We start from the raw sequence: 15,824 nt of genomic DNA, 5'->3' as shown, positions 1-15,824 counted from the left end.
GTGCCCTTGAACCCGGGGCCTCTCCGCCTGTGCCTTCACGCCCCAGTTGCCGACAGCCCGGGGCCACCTCGCCATCGACCCTGGTGGCAGCAGCGGGGGGGGAGCGGGGAGGGTTTGTGCTTTCCTGCAAGCCGAGAGCGGGGGGGGCTGCCCCTAAAAGCACCCCCGTGAGATGCTGACCCCAATTAGCAAGCGCTGCCAGAGCCCCCCCGGGTCGGTGGCGTCCCCGTTCCCTGCAGGGCCCCCCCGGGCACTTTGCGCCTTCGGTGCGCATCAGCATCACCGGATAGGGGCGCAGGGGGACAGGCCACCCCGGAGCCCCCTGGAATCCCCCAAAAGCCTCCGGCAAAGCCCCGGGAGCCCCCCTTGGTGCCCCCCCAGCTTCGTGGGCTGTTGCTTAAGCGCTTGTTTGTTCAGGAAAGGATTTCAGCACCGCCACACGTGACCCCGCCGCGCTCGGCCTTTACGGAAGGAGGAAATCCTTCTTGAGGCTCTGGGCTCTTCCACCGGCCCTCCCGTTCCCAATCCCCATCCCGCAGAAACCCCTCAGCCCTCCCGGCTGGCTTTAGGCACTCAGGGTTAGGAATTTGATGTTTTTTTTGGTTTTTCTTCCAGTGCCTTCCCCAGGCTCCAGCTCCCCACCCAGGGAGCAGCTTCCCCCCGGCTCCCTGGGGAGCTCTGCGCGGCTCTCACTTCCCCAAAACCAGCCCCGGGTTCCTCCTCCCCGGGGGATTCAGGCCTCGGGGTTTCCTCGTGGCTGGTGTTAAGGTGCAGGTGGGGGACCCGGGGCTCCCTCAGAGTCTTCCCCGTGCCACCCCGTGGGTCCCACGGGCGCAGTGCAGGGGCGCAGAGCCCCGCGGTAAGGGGTTGGCACACAAACCACTTTTATTGAGGTCTGTGTGCCCCTGGGTGTTATCCCCCAATAACCCACAGGTGGACGCAGCAGGAGCGCTGCCAGAAAAGCCTCCTGCAGCGATCTCAGCGAATAAAATAAAATCTGAGCCCTGTGGGGAAGGCAGGACGGCCGTGCCGGTGGCGCGAGGCAGCCTGCAGCCACCACTTCTCCCCCAGACAGCAGCTTTCCGGGACTGCTGCCACCCCCAGGTCTTCCCCGGAGCGAGCAGTGCTCATTTCCCAAAAAAACGACCCCACAGTGCTTGGACAGGGGAAAGCTGGAGCTGCAAAGTCAGGCCGGGACGTTCGAGGCTCAGCGCTCGGAGAGCCGCAGTCCCCATCCCACTCCCCAGCCCCATTCCCCTCATCCAGCCTCCCCTCGTGCTTCTCCTTCCTCCCCCCAGCTCCCTCCTTCCTCCTCCTCAGCCAGCTCAGCGCACCCGCTCGGAAAAAGAGCCTTTCACTAAAACCAGCCGCTTTTAACCCAAACCAGGAGGCAGGAGGTGGCCGCAGGTCTTTCCACCAGAGCGCGCCGCCTCCCCCAGCGAGCAGGACCCACAAGGGGGAAAAAGACAGCAAGGGGGTGACACGGACAGCACGGGGAGGGCAGAGGGGCTGCACCCCAAATCTCACTCACCCCTGCGGCGGGTTCTTGTCCAGCCACCCCGCTCGGATGGTGGGGGAGAGCTGGGGGGTGGCCGAGCGCTCCATGCCGTCGCCGAGCACACCGGGGCTGGGGCCGTCGTCGCTCCAGCCTCTGCCTGCGCTGGGGAGCGGGAGCCAAGCAGGGGGGGGGGGTTATGAGATGGTGAGGGGGTGGGCACGGCCCCCCCTGCACCGCTCAGAGCCCTGGGGTATGGAGTGATGCGGGCGTGCACGTGCACCCCCGTGCGCACCCCCCTGTGCGCGCACGCATCTTGGGCATCTCCAGCAGGGCGCGCACCCAGGCGAGTGCCCCCTCCCCAAATGTTTACAGCCCCCTCCCCAAATGTTTACACCCCCTCCCCAAATGTTCACAGCCTCCCCTGAATGTTCACAGCCTCCCCCGAATATTTGCAGCCCCCCCTGTGCACGCACAGCCCCTCACACGCAACCCCCCCCCCCAGCCTCGCACACGCGCGCTCCTGCCCGCACGGCGCCGCGCACGGCCCCTGCCCGCGCACGCTGGCACGGCCGCAGGCAGGCAGACGTGAACACGCACACGAGGAGCGGCAGGAGGAGCCCCTACTTGGCCGGGGGAGCATCGTAGTAGTCCTCGATCAGCTCGTCCTCGCTGAAGAGGCTGTTGAAGCGCAGGGACCGCGGCCGACCCGTCACGGCCTCAGCATCCTCCTGCGGGGACACACGGGGGTGACAGCGGCAGCCCTGCGCCCTCCCTGCTCCACATCAGGGCGTTTTGGGGAGGGTTCCAGCCCCCCCCGGCCACCCCCTGCACCCAGCAGGGTGCTGAGCACCCCCCGCAGCTCGCAGCACCACCACCAGCTAGGGATGCCCATGGAGAGGCGGGGAAAGAGGGCGCAAAATGCGGCGGCACCGCCTGCATCGCTCCCTTTTTGAAGCTTCCAGCAGTGCCCCCCGAGGCTCTGCGAGGTGCCGTGGTGCTTCTGGATGGTCCTGGATAACCCCCCCGGGCAGGGGGTGGCACGGTTGGGGCCAGGGGAAGGCAGCGCACATCACCAGGAAAAAAAAGGAGGGTGAAGGCTCCAGGTGCTCAGGGTGCCGCAGACCCCAAAATCAGCCCAGACCCGGAGGAGTTCAGCGCGTGGCGGATAAAAATCCCAAATCCAGGCAATCAATGTTGGCTGCGATGCTGCAGCCGTCCACTAGCACGCACTCTGTGCACACCAGCCCACAGGGAGGCTGCATTTGGGTGAAGCAGCAGCTCTGTGGGCTCACAGAGCACCCTGCCCCTCCGCCCCGACCCCAAGCCGTGCCCAAAAACCCACCCAGGACCAGCACCACCATGGGGGTGTCCCTGCACGCCCCCTGCTCGCCTCCCCAACCCCTTCCAGCACCCACACCAACCTTGTCGGCCATCTGCCCCGCGGGGCTGGCTAATTCCTCCTCCCAGGCGGGGTCCTCGTAGTCAGAGTCATCTGCGAGGGCAAGCAGAAGGTGCTGGGCAGCTCCTGGCACCGCCACGACCCCCGGGCACCGCTCGGGGGGTGGCTTCGCCCCATCCAGGAGCTTCCACGGGGGGTCCCAGGGCTCTCCCCAAAACCCCTTTCTGTTTCCCTGCTCCTTTGGTAACCGCCCCAGCCACCAGGTGATGTCCCAGAGGGACCCCGCACCACGCCGGGGGTCCCAGAAGAGGATTGGGGACCCCCTGGTACTCACCGAACTCGGGCACGAAGGGACAGGAGAGCTCGGAGGGCGGCTGGGGCTGCGGGGCCGGCTGCGGCTTGGCACGGGGCAGCAGGGCTGGAGGGGACGGGGGGACGGGGGGCTCCCTGTCGGGGACAGGGACGGGGACGGGGACGGGGACGGGGATGGGGACAGGGACCTCCTCCTTGGCAGGAACGCTGCGGAGAGACAGGAGCAGGCGCTGCGGGACGGCACCGCGGGCATCCCACGGACCCTCCCGCACCCGTTTTCGCCCCAAAACCAGAGCCCCTTTTACAGCACCGACCCCATCCCGAGCCCTAAAACCTTCCCGTGGTGAGGGCCTCACCCTGCGCGGGCTATGGCGGCGCTTTTCAGGCCTGGAAGGATTTCCTGGCACCCGGCCCCAAACCTCCCTCGCAGCTCAGGTTTCTTATCGGGCTCTCGGGGACACCAGGGGCCGCCTCCAGCCTTGAAGCCCGGTCCCCTATCAGGTGTTTTGTCCCCTGGAGCTGGGTCCCAGGGGACCCAGGGGATGCAGATCCCAAGCTCGCAGCACCCAGCTCTCCACCTGGAGCCCCCCCCAGCCCCAAAAAACGAGCCGATTTTGGCCGCCCCTCGCCCGTCACCGCTGTTCTCCGCTCGCTTCCTGCCTCCCCAGCCACTGCGGGCGGGCAGAAACGCACCGAAGCCCTCCGAAGCGCAGTGCTTCTGGGGGCAGGAAATCAGGGGAAGTTCCTGCCGGGTGTAAAAATATAAGAGGGACCTGATTGAGCGGCCCCATAGTGACGGAGGGGGGGCCGAGCGGGGAGGAGGCTCGGCACGGCCCCGTAGCCCCACGGGGCGCCGGTGGCACGGGGGGTGCGCTCAGAGGGGGACCAGGAATGGGTTTTTGTGCAAAAGTCATGCACCAAACACGGCGTAAAGCCAAAAAGGGGATCTCATTGGGCTGCCATCCCACAGAGAATCACAGCCCAAGCCCCATGCGTCGGGGTGAAAAACTCAGCTCCACACCCAGGGGGCTCTGGTGGCGGTGATGCCAGCCCTCCGCAGCCCCAGGGCACAGCCTCGCAGACCCCGGGGCAGTTTTTGGGGCTGTTTTATTCCCAGTCCCACTCCAAATCGCTCACTGAAGAGGTTTTGGGGGGAGCAGACAGCCTGTGCTGGAAATAGATGGGTGCCCAGGGTGGGTGCTGCTGAGCCATGGGTGACACCGGAGATGTTCCCAGCCCTGCACTGGGGCCACCGTCCCCATCCATGAGCCCTGCACCTGCACTGCAACCCCAATTTGGGGCGTCTGGGCAGGATCCAGACCCCAAGCACCAAACCCCAGCAGTTACACGGAGAAAACTCAGCACCTCCTGGGCTGCTCCCAGCACCCAGCGCACCCCGGGGACGGCCACGCCGGGTCCCCAAGCTGCCCTCCCCGTGCCACCCAGGGTGCTCGGGAGCTTTCCCGGAGCCTCGCAGAGCAAATTTGTCCCTCGGCTGCCAGGCTGCGGGGTCAGGCTGACCTCATTTCTCAGCAGCATTGCCATGGGAACCCGCCACAACCATCCATACATTAGGGGAGCGGGGGCCAGTCCTCCCGCAGCTCCCAGTGCCACCGCCGGCACCGCCAGGGGTGCAGGGACACAGGGGCGGGGAGGTGACAGGGGGCTTGTCACAGCTTAAGGGGGGCACTTGAGTGGCCTCCAGGTCCCCCGTGGGCTCTGTTGTGACCCCAATGCCAGCAGCGAGCCGATGGCACCGAGGTCCCCAAGCTGTCCAGAGGTCCCCAAGCCTCCCCGAGGTCCCCATGCCTCCCCGAGGTCCCCAAGCGTCCCCAAAACCCCCAGGCTGTCCCATTTCTTGTTGTTTCACACCGTGACGGGCAAGGACAACCACTGCCTCCTCGCCAAGGACACCTCAGGACACTTTGGGAGGACACCGTTCCTGCTGTCACCCGCTCCTGCCCACGCGCCCCCCCCCCCCGGGGCTCACGGGACGAGGCCAGCAGCGGGCAGCCGCAGCGTCCTCGCGGCACTGATAACGTTTCGGTTCCCCAAAACACCCAGAGGAGAAGCTGCAAAAGCACCAGAGACACCCTGGGGCTCCCCAACCCCAAAAAAACGTCAGAAGCTCTCGCGGCCCCACACGGGGAGCGCAGCGGGACCCCCAGTGCCTCCAAAGGGTGCGCGCTGCCCCGTGCCAGCACAGGCAGGGGGCACAGCCCAAAGCGCTGCCCCCTCCTCAGCCATCTCTCCCTGCCCTCCTCCATCCCTTGGGGACGAGGAGGTGACCGTCCCCCTGTCCCCATAGGTGCCCCCCCAGCACAGCCCCTCCGCTCGCCCCTCTCGGGGTCCCCAAACGGGACGCAGGAGGGCTGGGGGTGACGGTGGCACCAAGGGGTGATGGTGGCACCCAGCAGCTCTGGGGGTGACGGTGGCACCCAGGAGGGCTGGGGGTGACCTGGCAGGGCTCAAGGGGGGGGCACGGTGGGGGGGCACAGAGCTGGCTGGAGGGCAGCAGCAGCAGCACGGAGGAAACCGCAGCGCGACGCTCGCTCTCGGCAGACCTGGAGCCCTCCGGAACCCCACAGCTCACCCCCCCGCCGGGTCTGGCACCCCGGTGACTTTTGCAAAATGCCCCCCACCGTGTCCCTGCCACCCCCCCGGGGCCGTTTCCGTGGGGGTCGGTCGGGGAGGGTGTGGGTATGGCCCCACAGCAGCCGTGCCCTGCGGGAGGAAGTGCCGGGGACCACGGCGGCGCTGCCGGAAGAGGGGGAGCCGGGGCGAGCGGCTGCACCCCCAAAATGCCGGGCAGCCGAGCAGAGACAGCCCCGCCGGGGGGCTGGGGAGGCAGCAGGTCCCCCCCAAACCCATCGTGGGGACACCCAAATGTCCCCCTGGAGGGGCTGTCCCCTCCCGGAGCCGTGGCTGCTGGGGACGGAGCCGTGCGCTGGGGTCGCTGCCCGATGGAGAGAGGGGCAGCACCCAGATGGGGGGGGAACCCCCACCCCAAATTGGGGAGGCATCGCCCCGACGTGCACAAACAGCCCCCCCCCCGGCACGGACAGGCAGCACCCAGCCCGCTGCAAGAGTTGATCCAACGTGGAGAAGCCCCCCTGGATTTTGGGGGAGCTGCTTTGGGTCCCCACGCCCCTGGGGACCCCTGTGCTCACCGAGCTCAGGTCCCAGTTGTGGGGCAGGGGAGGGCACCGGGGGCTGGGACCCAAAGTTCTGAGCCATGGGGGTCCACAGCAAACCCCAAAGCAAGACTCTGACACCCCGCTCCCCACCCACCCCACACAACCATCACCTCGGGGTCCCCACACCCAAAACCTGCATGAGCAGGGGCTGTCCCCAGCCCCCCCAGTCCGCACCAGTGCCAAATGGACCCGGAGGGGGGGGGCAGGCACCCACGGACACCCAGCACGGGGCCGAATCCTGCTGTGCACGTCCACGATGGGAACCAAGCACCTGGTTTTCACACCCCACTGTGCGTCACGTCTACGGGAACCCGGTGTCACCGTACCCACGCCCTGCTGCGTGTGGCCTCTGTAGGAACCCGGCACCAGCGGGGCCCCCAGCCCCAGGAGCCGGGTGGGTGCGTGGGTGCCGTGGGTGCTTTTAGGGCGCTGCAGCCGGGTGCCACACCACTCCCTGCAGCGGGCACGGCCACCACGGGAACCCAGCACCTCCCTGCCCTCAGCTCCAAGCGTGCAGGGAGGATTTCCACGCGTAAAGGCGCGCACACGGCGCGGGCAGCAGTGTGCACAGGGTGCTGGGGACCCACGGATATCGGTGTCCTGGGGAATTTGGGGGCAGCACGGGGGTCAGGAGGCGTCCCAATGACCATGGTGGCACAAAACAGCTCCTGCCAGCCTTCCTGGAGCCACCACACCATGGTGAGGACGTGTCCCTGTCCCTGTCCCTATCCCTGTCCCTGTTCCCGTCCTCTCCATCACCAGACACGCCACCACCAGTTTGTCCCAGTGGGTCGGAGCCTGGCCAGGCCCAGCTGTCCCCACACCGGACCCATTCCCACAGCTCAGGGTCCCCAACGTGGCAGTGACACTTAACACCCTTCCACCACTCGCTGCTGGTGCTTTCGGAGCTTCACAGCCTCCAAAACGCCTCCAAAACCCTGCAGCAGGGAGTTCCCCAGCGCCCCAAGCAACCCGAGCACCTCCTGGTGCCACCCGGGCGGCCCCAAAGGGGAAGGGACAGGGGGACAGGGGGAGCGTGGCACCCTGGGGACGTGTCCCCACCTCCCGGGGCGCAGGGGAAGGAACTGACCCTGCAAGGAAAGCAAAACAAAAAGCAGGAGGCGACGCAGCCACATCACCCCCCGGGGGTGTCAGCGCGCACTCAGGCTCCGACCACCTCGGTGGTGACGCACAAAAAGGGTCAGAAGGCACAAAAAGGGTCAGAAGGCACAAAAAGGATCACGACGCACAAAAAGGGTCAGGAGAGGATGGTGTCCCCTGCCTGGCACCGGGGTCCTCTCCTCCTGCCGGGGTGCCCGAGGGTGCCGTGGCCACCCCAAAGCCCGGCGGCACCGCGGCACCCTGCGCGCAGCCACCCTCCCTCCTCCACCCCAAATCCACCCCCATCCCTCGAGCCAGAGCGGAACCGTGGGCTCAAGACAACCCAGAAAAGGCGCAAAAAGAGGCAAAATTCCCACTTTTGGAGAAGAGGAAGCTCCGTGATTCTGTCCCCTGTGCAAACCCCCCCCCCTGCCCTCCGCCACCGAGGCTGCGCTTCGCCATGCGCAACGGTGGCCGTGCCCCTACCTGGGTTGGGTGGGGTGGGGGGGTCCCGGGGGGGCCGATTTGGGCACCGTGGGGCGAGGCGATGGCGGGGAGCGGAGCTGGGCCCGCTCGGCCGCCCCCCGAGCACTTCCTGCTCGGCGCTCGCTGCGCACAAAAAGCTTCCTGAGCCACCCCAAGCGGCCGCGGCCGGCCCCAAACCCACAGCCCCGCGAGGGGCCTCGAGGGCCTCGCTTCCTCCCGGCAGGGAGGATGAGTCCGGGGGGGCTGCGGGGATGGGGAGTGGGGTGGGGGCACGGGGAGGGGGCATGGGATGGGGACACGGGATGGGGACACGGGATGGGGACACGGGATGGAGAGAGGGGATGGGGACACGGGATGGGGACATGGGATGGGGACGTGGGATGGGGAATGGGGACAAGGGATGGGGACACAGGATGGGGACATGGGATGGGGACATGGGATGGGGAATGGGGACAAGGGATGGGGACACGGGATGGGGACATGGGGACACGGGATGGGGAGCAGGGTTGGGGAGTGGGGTTGGGGACATGGGATGGAGACATGGGATGGGGAATGGGGAACTGGGATGGGGAGTGGGGATGGGGACAATGGACGGGGACACGGGGTGGGGACATGGGATGGGGACACGGGATGATGAATGGGGAACTGGGATAGGGAGCAGGGTGGGGATATGGGGTAGGAAACGGGGAACGGGGATGGGGACACGGGATGGGGACATGGGATGCGGAGAGGGGATGGGGACATGGGATGGGGACACGGGATGGGGACACAGGATAGGGAACAGGGAACAAGGACGGGGAGAGGGGATGGGGACACAGGATGGGGACATGGGATGGGGAACAGAGAACGGGGATGGGGACACAGGATGGGGATAGAGGATGAGGACACGGGATGGGGACACGGGATGTGGAGTGGGGTTGGGGACATGGGCTGGGGACATGGTATGGGGAGTGGGGCCAGGGGGCTGCCTTTCCGGGGCCATGCGGCACTGGAGAAGGTCCCCGGGGCTCCAGGACCCGCGGGGGGGGGACAGCCAGGACCCTGCCCCAGGGGTCTTCGGGACCCCAAACCCCACAGCTGGGGGCGTGCCCACCCCACAGCCCCCCCCCCCGCACCCCCTGGGGGCATCCTGCTGCCTTGGTGCCCTAAAACCCCCCCTGGGGCCACTGGGGGCCACTTCCCATGGACACCTTGGTGCGGGGGGGGGAACACCCCCAGCCCGGCCACCACCACAGCCCCCAAAACCACAGCGAGCCCCGGTTCAGCTCTGGGCACGCGGGGACCCCCCCCAGGTCCCCCCCATGGCATTATTTCTGTAGGACGACCCCCCCAGACCCCCTCCATGGCATTATTCCTGCAGGGACCCCCCCCATGCACCCCTCCTGAGGACAGGGGCTGGAGAAATGGGGTCCCCCAGGGGGGGCTTCGCCTGCTGGGGGGGGGCTCACCAAGCACAGGAGCGCATTGGGATGCTTGGGGGGGGCGCACACATGGCCAACATCCCCCCCCTCATTACAAGCGCTGTGCCCACATCCACAAGCAGGATTTTGGGGTGCACAAGCTCTGGATGTGCCCTGGGGGGGGGAATTATTCTCCTGGGGGGGGGAATTGTTCCCCTGGGGGGGGGAATTTCCAGCCCTCTGCACCCGCTCAGCCCCAGCTCTGCGGCTGCACCGGGGCCGCTTTCGCTCTCAGCTCCACTGGGGGGGGGACACACACAAAAAGGGGGGGGTCACACACACATCCTCACCCCCCCCCGCCCCCCCCCAGGGCTGTGCACGCTGCTGTCACCGCAGCCGCTTTCATGTGATGGGGAGGGAGGGGGGGGGACGGCAGCTGCCTGCGGTCTGCAGGGCAGGACGAGCTCAGAGCCCACACCATAACACGGGGGCTGTGCCGGGGGGGGGGGGGTCCTACAGCCCCCCCAGAGCTGGGGGAGAGCAAACGCACCCCCAGGATAAGGTGGGAGAGGGGAGGGGGTGACGGAGGTGACGGGGTGCCCAAGGTGCCCCCCGGTGCCACCGCGTCCCAGGGTGCTCACGGCACTGAGGGGCAGGGAAATCCCCCCCCCCCCGGGAAAATGCCCCCCCGGGCATTTTTGGCCCCAACCTGGGCATAAAACAACAACAAAAAAATGATGATAAAACAGTAAAATCCAACTTTTGCTGAAAAGCCCCCCAAAAACCAGCAGCAAAGAGCGAGCCGCAGAGCGCGGGGCGCACGGAGAGGTTTGGGGGTCCCTCAACATCCCCCCCCCCCAGGGATTGGGATGGGGCTGGGGGTGTCCCAGTGGGTGTCCCCCCCCCATTTGGGGACAGAGTGACACTAGAGGGCACCAGTGACCGGGACAAGAGCAGGCACGGGGTGGGGGGAGACTTGGGGGGGGGTCAGATGGGGCTGGGGGGGACACCAGGGGGGTGGGAGGGTGGGGGGACCCCCAAGGGGGTGTAGGACCCCCGGGGGAGGGTGTTGGGAACCCCAGGGAGATGTATGGGATTTGTGGGACTCCCAGGGGGGTGTGGGGGTGTCGGGACCCCCAAGGGGGTGTGCTGGGCTTATGGGGACCCCCAGGGGGACATAATGGAGTTGTGGGACCCCCAGGGGGATACAGGGCTGTAGGGACCCCCAGGGGGTGTGCTGGGGGTATGGGGACCCCCAGGGGGGCATGCTGGAGTTGTGGGACCCCCAGGGGGTGTAGGACTCCCAGGGGGGTGTGGTGGGGATATGGGGACCCCCAGGGGGGCATACTGGGGTTGTGGGACCCCCAGGGGGACATGGGGGTGTTGGGACCCCCAGGGGGCTGTGCTGGGGGTATGGGGACCCCCAGGGGGACGTAATGGAGTTGTGGGACCCCCAGGGGGATACGGGGGTGTCGGGACCCCCAAGGGGGTGTGCTGGGGGTATGGGGACCCCCAGGGGGAAGTACTGAAATTGTGGGACCCCCAGGGGGATACGGGGGTGTAGGGACCCCCAGGGGGGTGTGCTGGGGTATTGGGACCCCCAGGGGGACTTATGGGAATTGTGGGACCCCCAGGGTGGTGTGGGGGTGTAGGGACCCCCAGGGGGGTGTGCTGGGGGTATGGAGACCCCCAGGGGGGTGTCCTGGAGTTGTGGGACCCCCAGGGGGTGTAGGACTCCCAGGGGGTGTGGTGGGGGTATTGGGACCCCCAAGGGGACATAATGGAGTTGTGGGACCCCCAGGGGGATGTGGGGGTGTAGGGACCCCCAGGGGGGTGTGCTGGGGGTATGGGGACCCCGAGGGGGATGTATGGGAGTTATGGGACCCCCAGAAGGGTGTGGGGGTGTCGGGACCCCCAAGGGGGTGTGCTGGGGGTATGGGGACCCCCAGGGGGGCATACTGGAGTTGTGGGACCCCCAGGAGGATGCAGGCAAATAGGGAGCCCCCCAGGAGGATGCGCTGGACCCTCCCCTCACAGCAACCCCACAGCTCGCCCCCTCCCCATTCTCATCCCTCCCCCCCCAACACCCACCGCTCCCAGTTCCCAGCCCCGTACCTGCTGGCCTCGTACTGGGATCCGGCCCTGGGGGGCAACGCGGGCGGGCGGCTGGGGGTCGGGGGGGTCTTCAGGGACTGGCATTTGCCCCCCACCTGGTGCCGCTTGGCCGGCAGCGGGGGTCTCGCCTGGCTCTCGGCTTTGGGGGCTGGCGGAGGGGGCAGCTCGGGGGGGGCCGGGCTGCAGGGGGGGGGCGGCTCGGGGGCGCTGGCAACCGGGGAGAACTTAACGGGGGGCTTGCAGCCCACCCGGGGCGGGATGGGGGGCGGCAGCAGGGGGGGGATGCTGGCGGCCCCCTCGGGCTCCAGCAGCGGCGGGGAGCTGGGGGGCTCGTTTGGCACGGCGGTGCCGAGCCCGGGGCGGAAAATGTGGCGCTTCATGGGCACCGGCTTCCTCGGGGGGGGCTCGGGCAAAGTGGTGGGCTCGGCGAAAGCTTTTTGGACCCCCAGGAGGATGCGTTTGCGGTGTCCGGGCAGCAGGACCCCCAGGTGGGTCAGCCCCTCGTCCGTCAGCCCCCGGCAGTCCCAGACGGTGCGCAGCTCGTTGCGCTCGAAGGCCTCGGCGTACTGCTCCAGGTGTAGGGCCGCCAGCCAGGCGGCTACTGGGAGCCACCCCCCTTCCTCCTCCATGGCACTGGGGGGGGGGGTCCCGAGGCGCTCAGAGCATCTCCTCCGCCCGGGGGGGCTCGGCACGGCGGCGGCGGGACCTGGGGATGGAGAGGGACGGGGTGAGCGCAGGGCGGTTTTTGGGGTCCCCCCTCGTTCCTTCCAGCATCGCTTTGGTGCCCAAATAGGGCTGGGGGGGTGGGCTGGGGGTGGCACGGTGCCAGCCCAGGCACCTAAATTTAGGCACCCCAGCACTAATTAGAGCCACCCCGAGGGTTCTAATTAGAGCCAGCCCCCCCCCTGGGAGAGTCCCTGCTGGTGGCCGTGGCTGTCCCCAGCTTGTCACCGTGCCCACAGAGCCCCCGGTGTTTTATCTCACAGCCCAGGGGCTCGGCTGCGGGTTGCTGCCCTGTGCCCTCCCCGTGCCACCCCCGTGCCACCCCCGTGCCCCCCCAAACCAGGAGCCCTGCAGGCTGCTGGGCTGAGCCCAAGACCTGGCACGAGTTCGCCCCCCATGCCCAAGCCAGCCGATGGTTCCTCAGGGACTCAGCACCCCCGGCACCACGTTCCCAAATCCTTCTGCCCCTCTCCCACCTGCAGAGCCCGAAGTTGTCCCCGGGGAGCAGAGGAGCCGGCACCGAGCACGCGGGGACAATTTTCGGGCACGGGAAGCCCCGGGGGGCTCGGCACCGCGCAGGGCATGGGCGGGGAGCAGAAGTAGGGCTCACCCTCGGCACCCCAGTTCCTGGTGGCTCTGAGCTCCCGCACCCCTGAACTCTGATCCCGGCCACGCAGAGGGCTGGGAGGCAGCGCTCCGACCAACACCCCCGACAGGAGCTGTGGGGCCGGGACCCCCGGCACCATCCCCGGCACCACCGGGCACCCCCAGCACCTTCCTGAGACAGCAGTGGCACAGGGGGGCTCCTTCCCGAGGAGGAGAGCAAGGCAGGGAGCTGGGCATCACCGTGCAGAGCCCCCAGACCCACAGGAGCAGCGGTGAGGGGAGATCCTGCCCCCTGCCACCCCCCACGTCCCCGTCCCCGTGCGCCACCGGCGGAGCAGCGCCGGTGTCCCCGATTCCCCCCGCCGGCCTGACCCCGGCGCACGCTTTATTTCGGGCTCTCCGGGAGCTCCTTTTGCCCTCCTCGGTGAGAGCCAGAGGATTTCCTGCTGCTAAAAATACGCCGATCGCGAAATCTGGCCCTCCGAGTCACATTTTTTCTGACTCATGGCCCTCCACCCCCTGTGGTTCCGGCAGCTGCTGCTGCTCCTGCCCGACGTGGTGCTGTGAAGAGCTCACGAAAAGGCACATTTATGGGGTTTTATGGGGTGCAGAGCGAGCCGTGGGACCGGGGCGGACCCCCCCTTAGTCCCCCGGGATGTTTTTAGGGTGCACAACCAGCAATAAACCCCCCCCAGAGGCACAAACCCCGCGGGGATGCGCACGCAGCCGGGCACTTTCCCTCTCACACTCCCCCGGCGCTTAAAAAAAAAAAAAATGAAAAAAAAAAAAAAAAGAGCCACCTGGCATTAAAAATAGTGACGCCGTGCGGTGACACCGCTGTCACAGGACGTCCGGCGCTGCCTCTGCGCACGCGGGCTCGGCCCCCACGGCTGCTCCCTCCCTGCCCCATGCAGGGGGAAAAGCAGAAGGAAACGCAGCCCCGCCGCCGGCCCGTCCCCTCTCTGCCACATTTTTTGCAGCCAAAAATGTAAAAAATAAAAAATAAAAAGCCCTGAAAGCCCATTTTCTGGTGTGCTCCATGGGGTCAGGCAAGAGCAGCCCCAAGCGCAAAGCTCTGAGCCCCGCGGCACAACTGGGGGCACGGGGAGGGCCCCGGGTTCTGGGAGCATTTGGAGAGCAAAGCAAAACCCTGGGGGCTCCCCCACCTCGGGATGAGCCCCCCAAACCCTGCTAGAGCACCTGGGGGGGGCAACATCATGAAAATGGGGGGGGTTTGGGGAGCGCACAGAGGGGCAGAGAGCCACCAGGGCCACGGTTTGGCATTTCCAAGCCGTGCGCAATGCCCAAAAGGGATAAAATCACCCCGCACAGGGATGGGAAGGAGGCACCAGGAGCACCCGGAGCTGGGGGTGCCCCGGAGGATGGGGGGCGCTGCAGCGGGGGCTGGCACGAGGTGGCACCCAAAGGTGACCCGCAGGCCCTGCCCCGTGGGCTGGAGGCGCCTTCGCTCTTTAGCACTTCGCCCCCGGCGCGTGTCGGCCCCGTAAATCATTTATCAGCCCCTCTCCTCCCCGGGCCATGAATCATTTAACCTCCACCCGGAGGGAGACGAGGAAATTCCAGAAAGAGGAGAGAGGCTGGAAACAACACCACGGGCTGCTGCAACCTGAGCGGTGGCACCCAGCACCCAGCTCGCTCCCCACACCCCCCCCCGTCCCCTTTTTGGGGACACGGTTTCTGGTGGCACCGCCGAGCAGCTCCAAACCCCAGGGCTGGGTGAGGAGGGAGCCCCCCCAGACCCCGGTACCCAAATCCAACCCCTCCCCGTGCTTCCCAGCCGAATTCCTCCCGCGATTAGGCAGCGCCTCTGGGGTTTTGTAAGGGATTTAGCAGCTGGGGAGCCTCGTGCCTGGGGCTGCAGGCACGGCCCCTGAGCCGGGAGGATGGAGCCTGGGCCCCAAAAGAGCTGGGAACGGACCCCAGCGGCCCCACCAACAGCTTCGTCCCCCTGCCGTGCCTCAGTTTCCCCATGCTGGGGACGCAGAATGCGCTGCAGGGGACACTGCAGGGTCACCATATGGGATTAATCCAGAGCGAGGTGCTCGGCGACCCCTCTGCTGTGAAGCAGGGGGGCTGGCTGCTCGTCTGTGCGCTCCCCACCCACCCCATATCCTCCCGGACCTGCTGCTCGCACCCAAATTTAGGGAGATATTTGGGTGCCTTTTATCCACCTGCACGCAGCTCCCGGGCAGGGCTCCCACCAGGGACCCCGTCCACCCCGTCCTATGCGCCAGCACCCCCTGTCCCAGCTCCTGGGGGGCACCCTGCTCCCAGGGTCCTTGGGAGAGCCCCCCAAAATCCCCCACAAAGGCAGCTCGTGCCCCCCATCCCCTCAGGGCGTGCTACCCGATGTTTCACGGTGATGCAGCAAGGGGGGGACACGGTGCCAAAGGGGGGTCCCCAAACCCCACAACGGCCCCACACACAGCCTGGGGAGCTGAGGGAGCTGCCAGCACGAGCAAACCCCATCACCTCCACCCCATGAGCCAGAAGGATTCATCCACCGTGCCAACACCCCCGCGCCCCCCAGCCACAGCCCCAGTGGGTCAGCAGGGCCCCCTCACCCGCTGTTCCCTCTCCGGCCAAATTTACCCCAAAACCAGACTGATTTACCCCATTTCCAGAGCAGACTGAGCAAAGCAGGAGCACCGAGGTGCCCTCCCCGCTGCGTGCCCCCCAACCCAGCAGCAGAGCCCCCCCCTTGGACCCACCGTGGCCGTGGGCTCTGCGCCGGGCACGGCCCCGTGCGGGATCCCCGGCACGCACCCCCAGAAACCCAGCACCCCAACTGCAGCCCCCCAGCCCCCCCGTGCCGTGCTGGGGTCACCCGGGGGGGGACACAGAGGCTTGGCATGGGCTGGTATGGGAGCAGGACCCGGAGCCTTTGGGCGTGAAGCGCTCGGCGCACCGGTCCCCATTCCTCTTCCAGCATCTGCAGCCCGACAGGCAGGGCGGACAGACAGACA

General features: G+C 67.3%; 1 protein-coding gene across 11 annotated transcripts in view; it reads right to left on the bottom strand.

Moving 5' to 3' along the window:
- ARAP1 (ArfGAP with RhoGAP domain, ankyrin repeat and PH domain 1) overlaps window positions 1-15,824 on the bottom strand; it is a 38,469-nt gene that overhangs the window by 16,102 nt on the left and 6,543 nt on the right. For 5 of the 11 annotated variants that reach the window (XM_068684437.1, XM_068684528.1, XM_068684691.1 and 2 more), the window contains 5 exons: window positions 11,509-12,214; window positions 3,232-3,416; window positions 2,920-2,990; window positions 2,123-2,226; window positions 1,532-1,660 (listed from right to left, as the gene is read on the bottom strand). In XM_068684437.1, the coding sequence (XP_068540538.1) occupies window positions 1,532-1,660; window positions 2,123-2,226; window positions 2,920-2,990; window positions 3,232-3,416; window positions 11,509-12,137 (1,118 nt within the window). In that variant the 5' untranslated portion in view covers window positions 12,138-12,214. Of the gene's footprint in view, window positions 1-1,531; window positions 1,661-2,095; window positions 2,227-2,919; window positions 2,991-3,231; window positions 3,417-11,508; window positions 12,215-12,707; window positions 12,993-15,824 lie in introns of those variants that run through there. The other 6 variants (XM_068684132.1, XM_068684280.1, XM_068684212.1 and 3 more) reach the window with 4 other exon arrangements.

Source organism: Anas acuta, chromosome 1 (genome assembly GCF_963932015.1).
Source record: "Anas acuta chromosome 1, bAnaAcu1.1, whole genome shotgun sequence".
Lineage (NCBI taxonomy): Eukaryota > Metazoa > Chordata > Aves > Anseriformes > Anatidae > Anas > Anas acuta.
The sequence above is the reverse complement of the archived record's forward strand: the minus strand, read 5'-3'. Positions and strand labels throughout refer to the sequence as shown.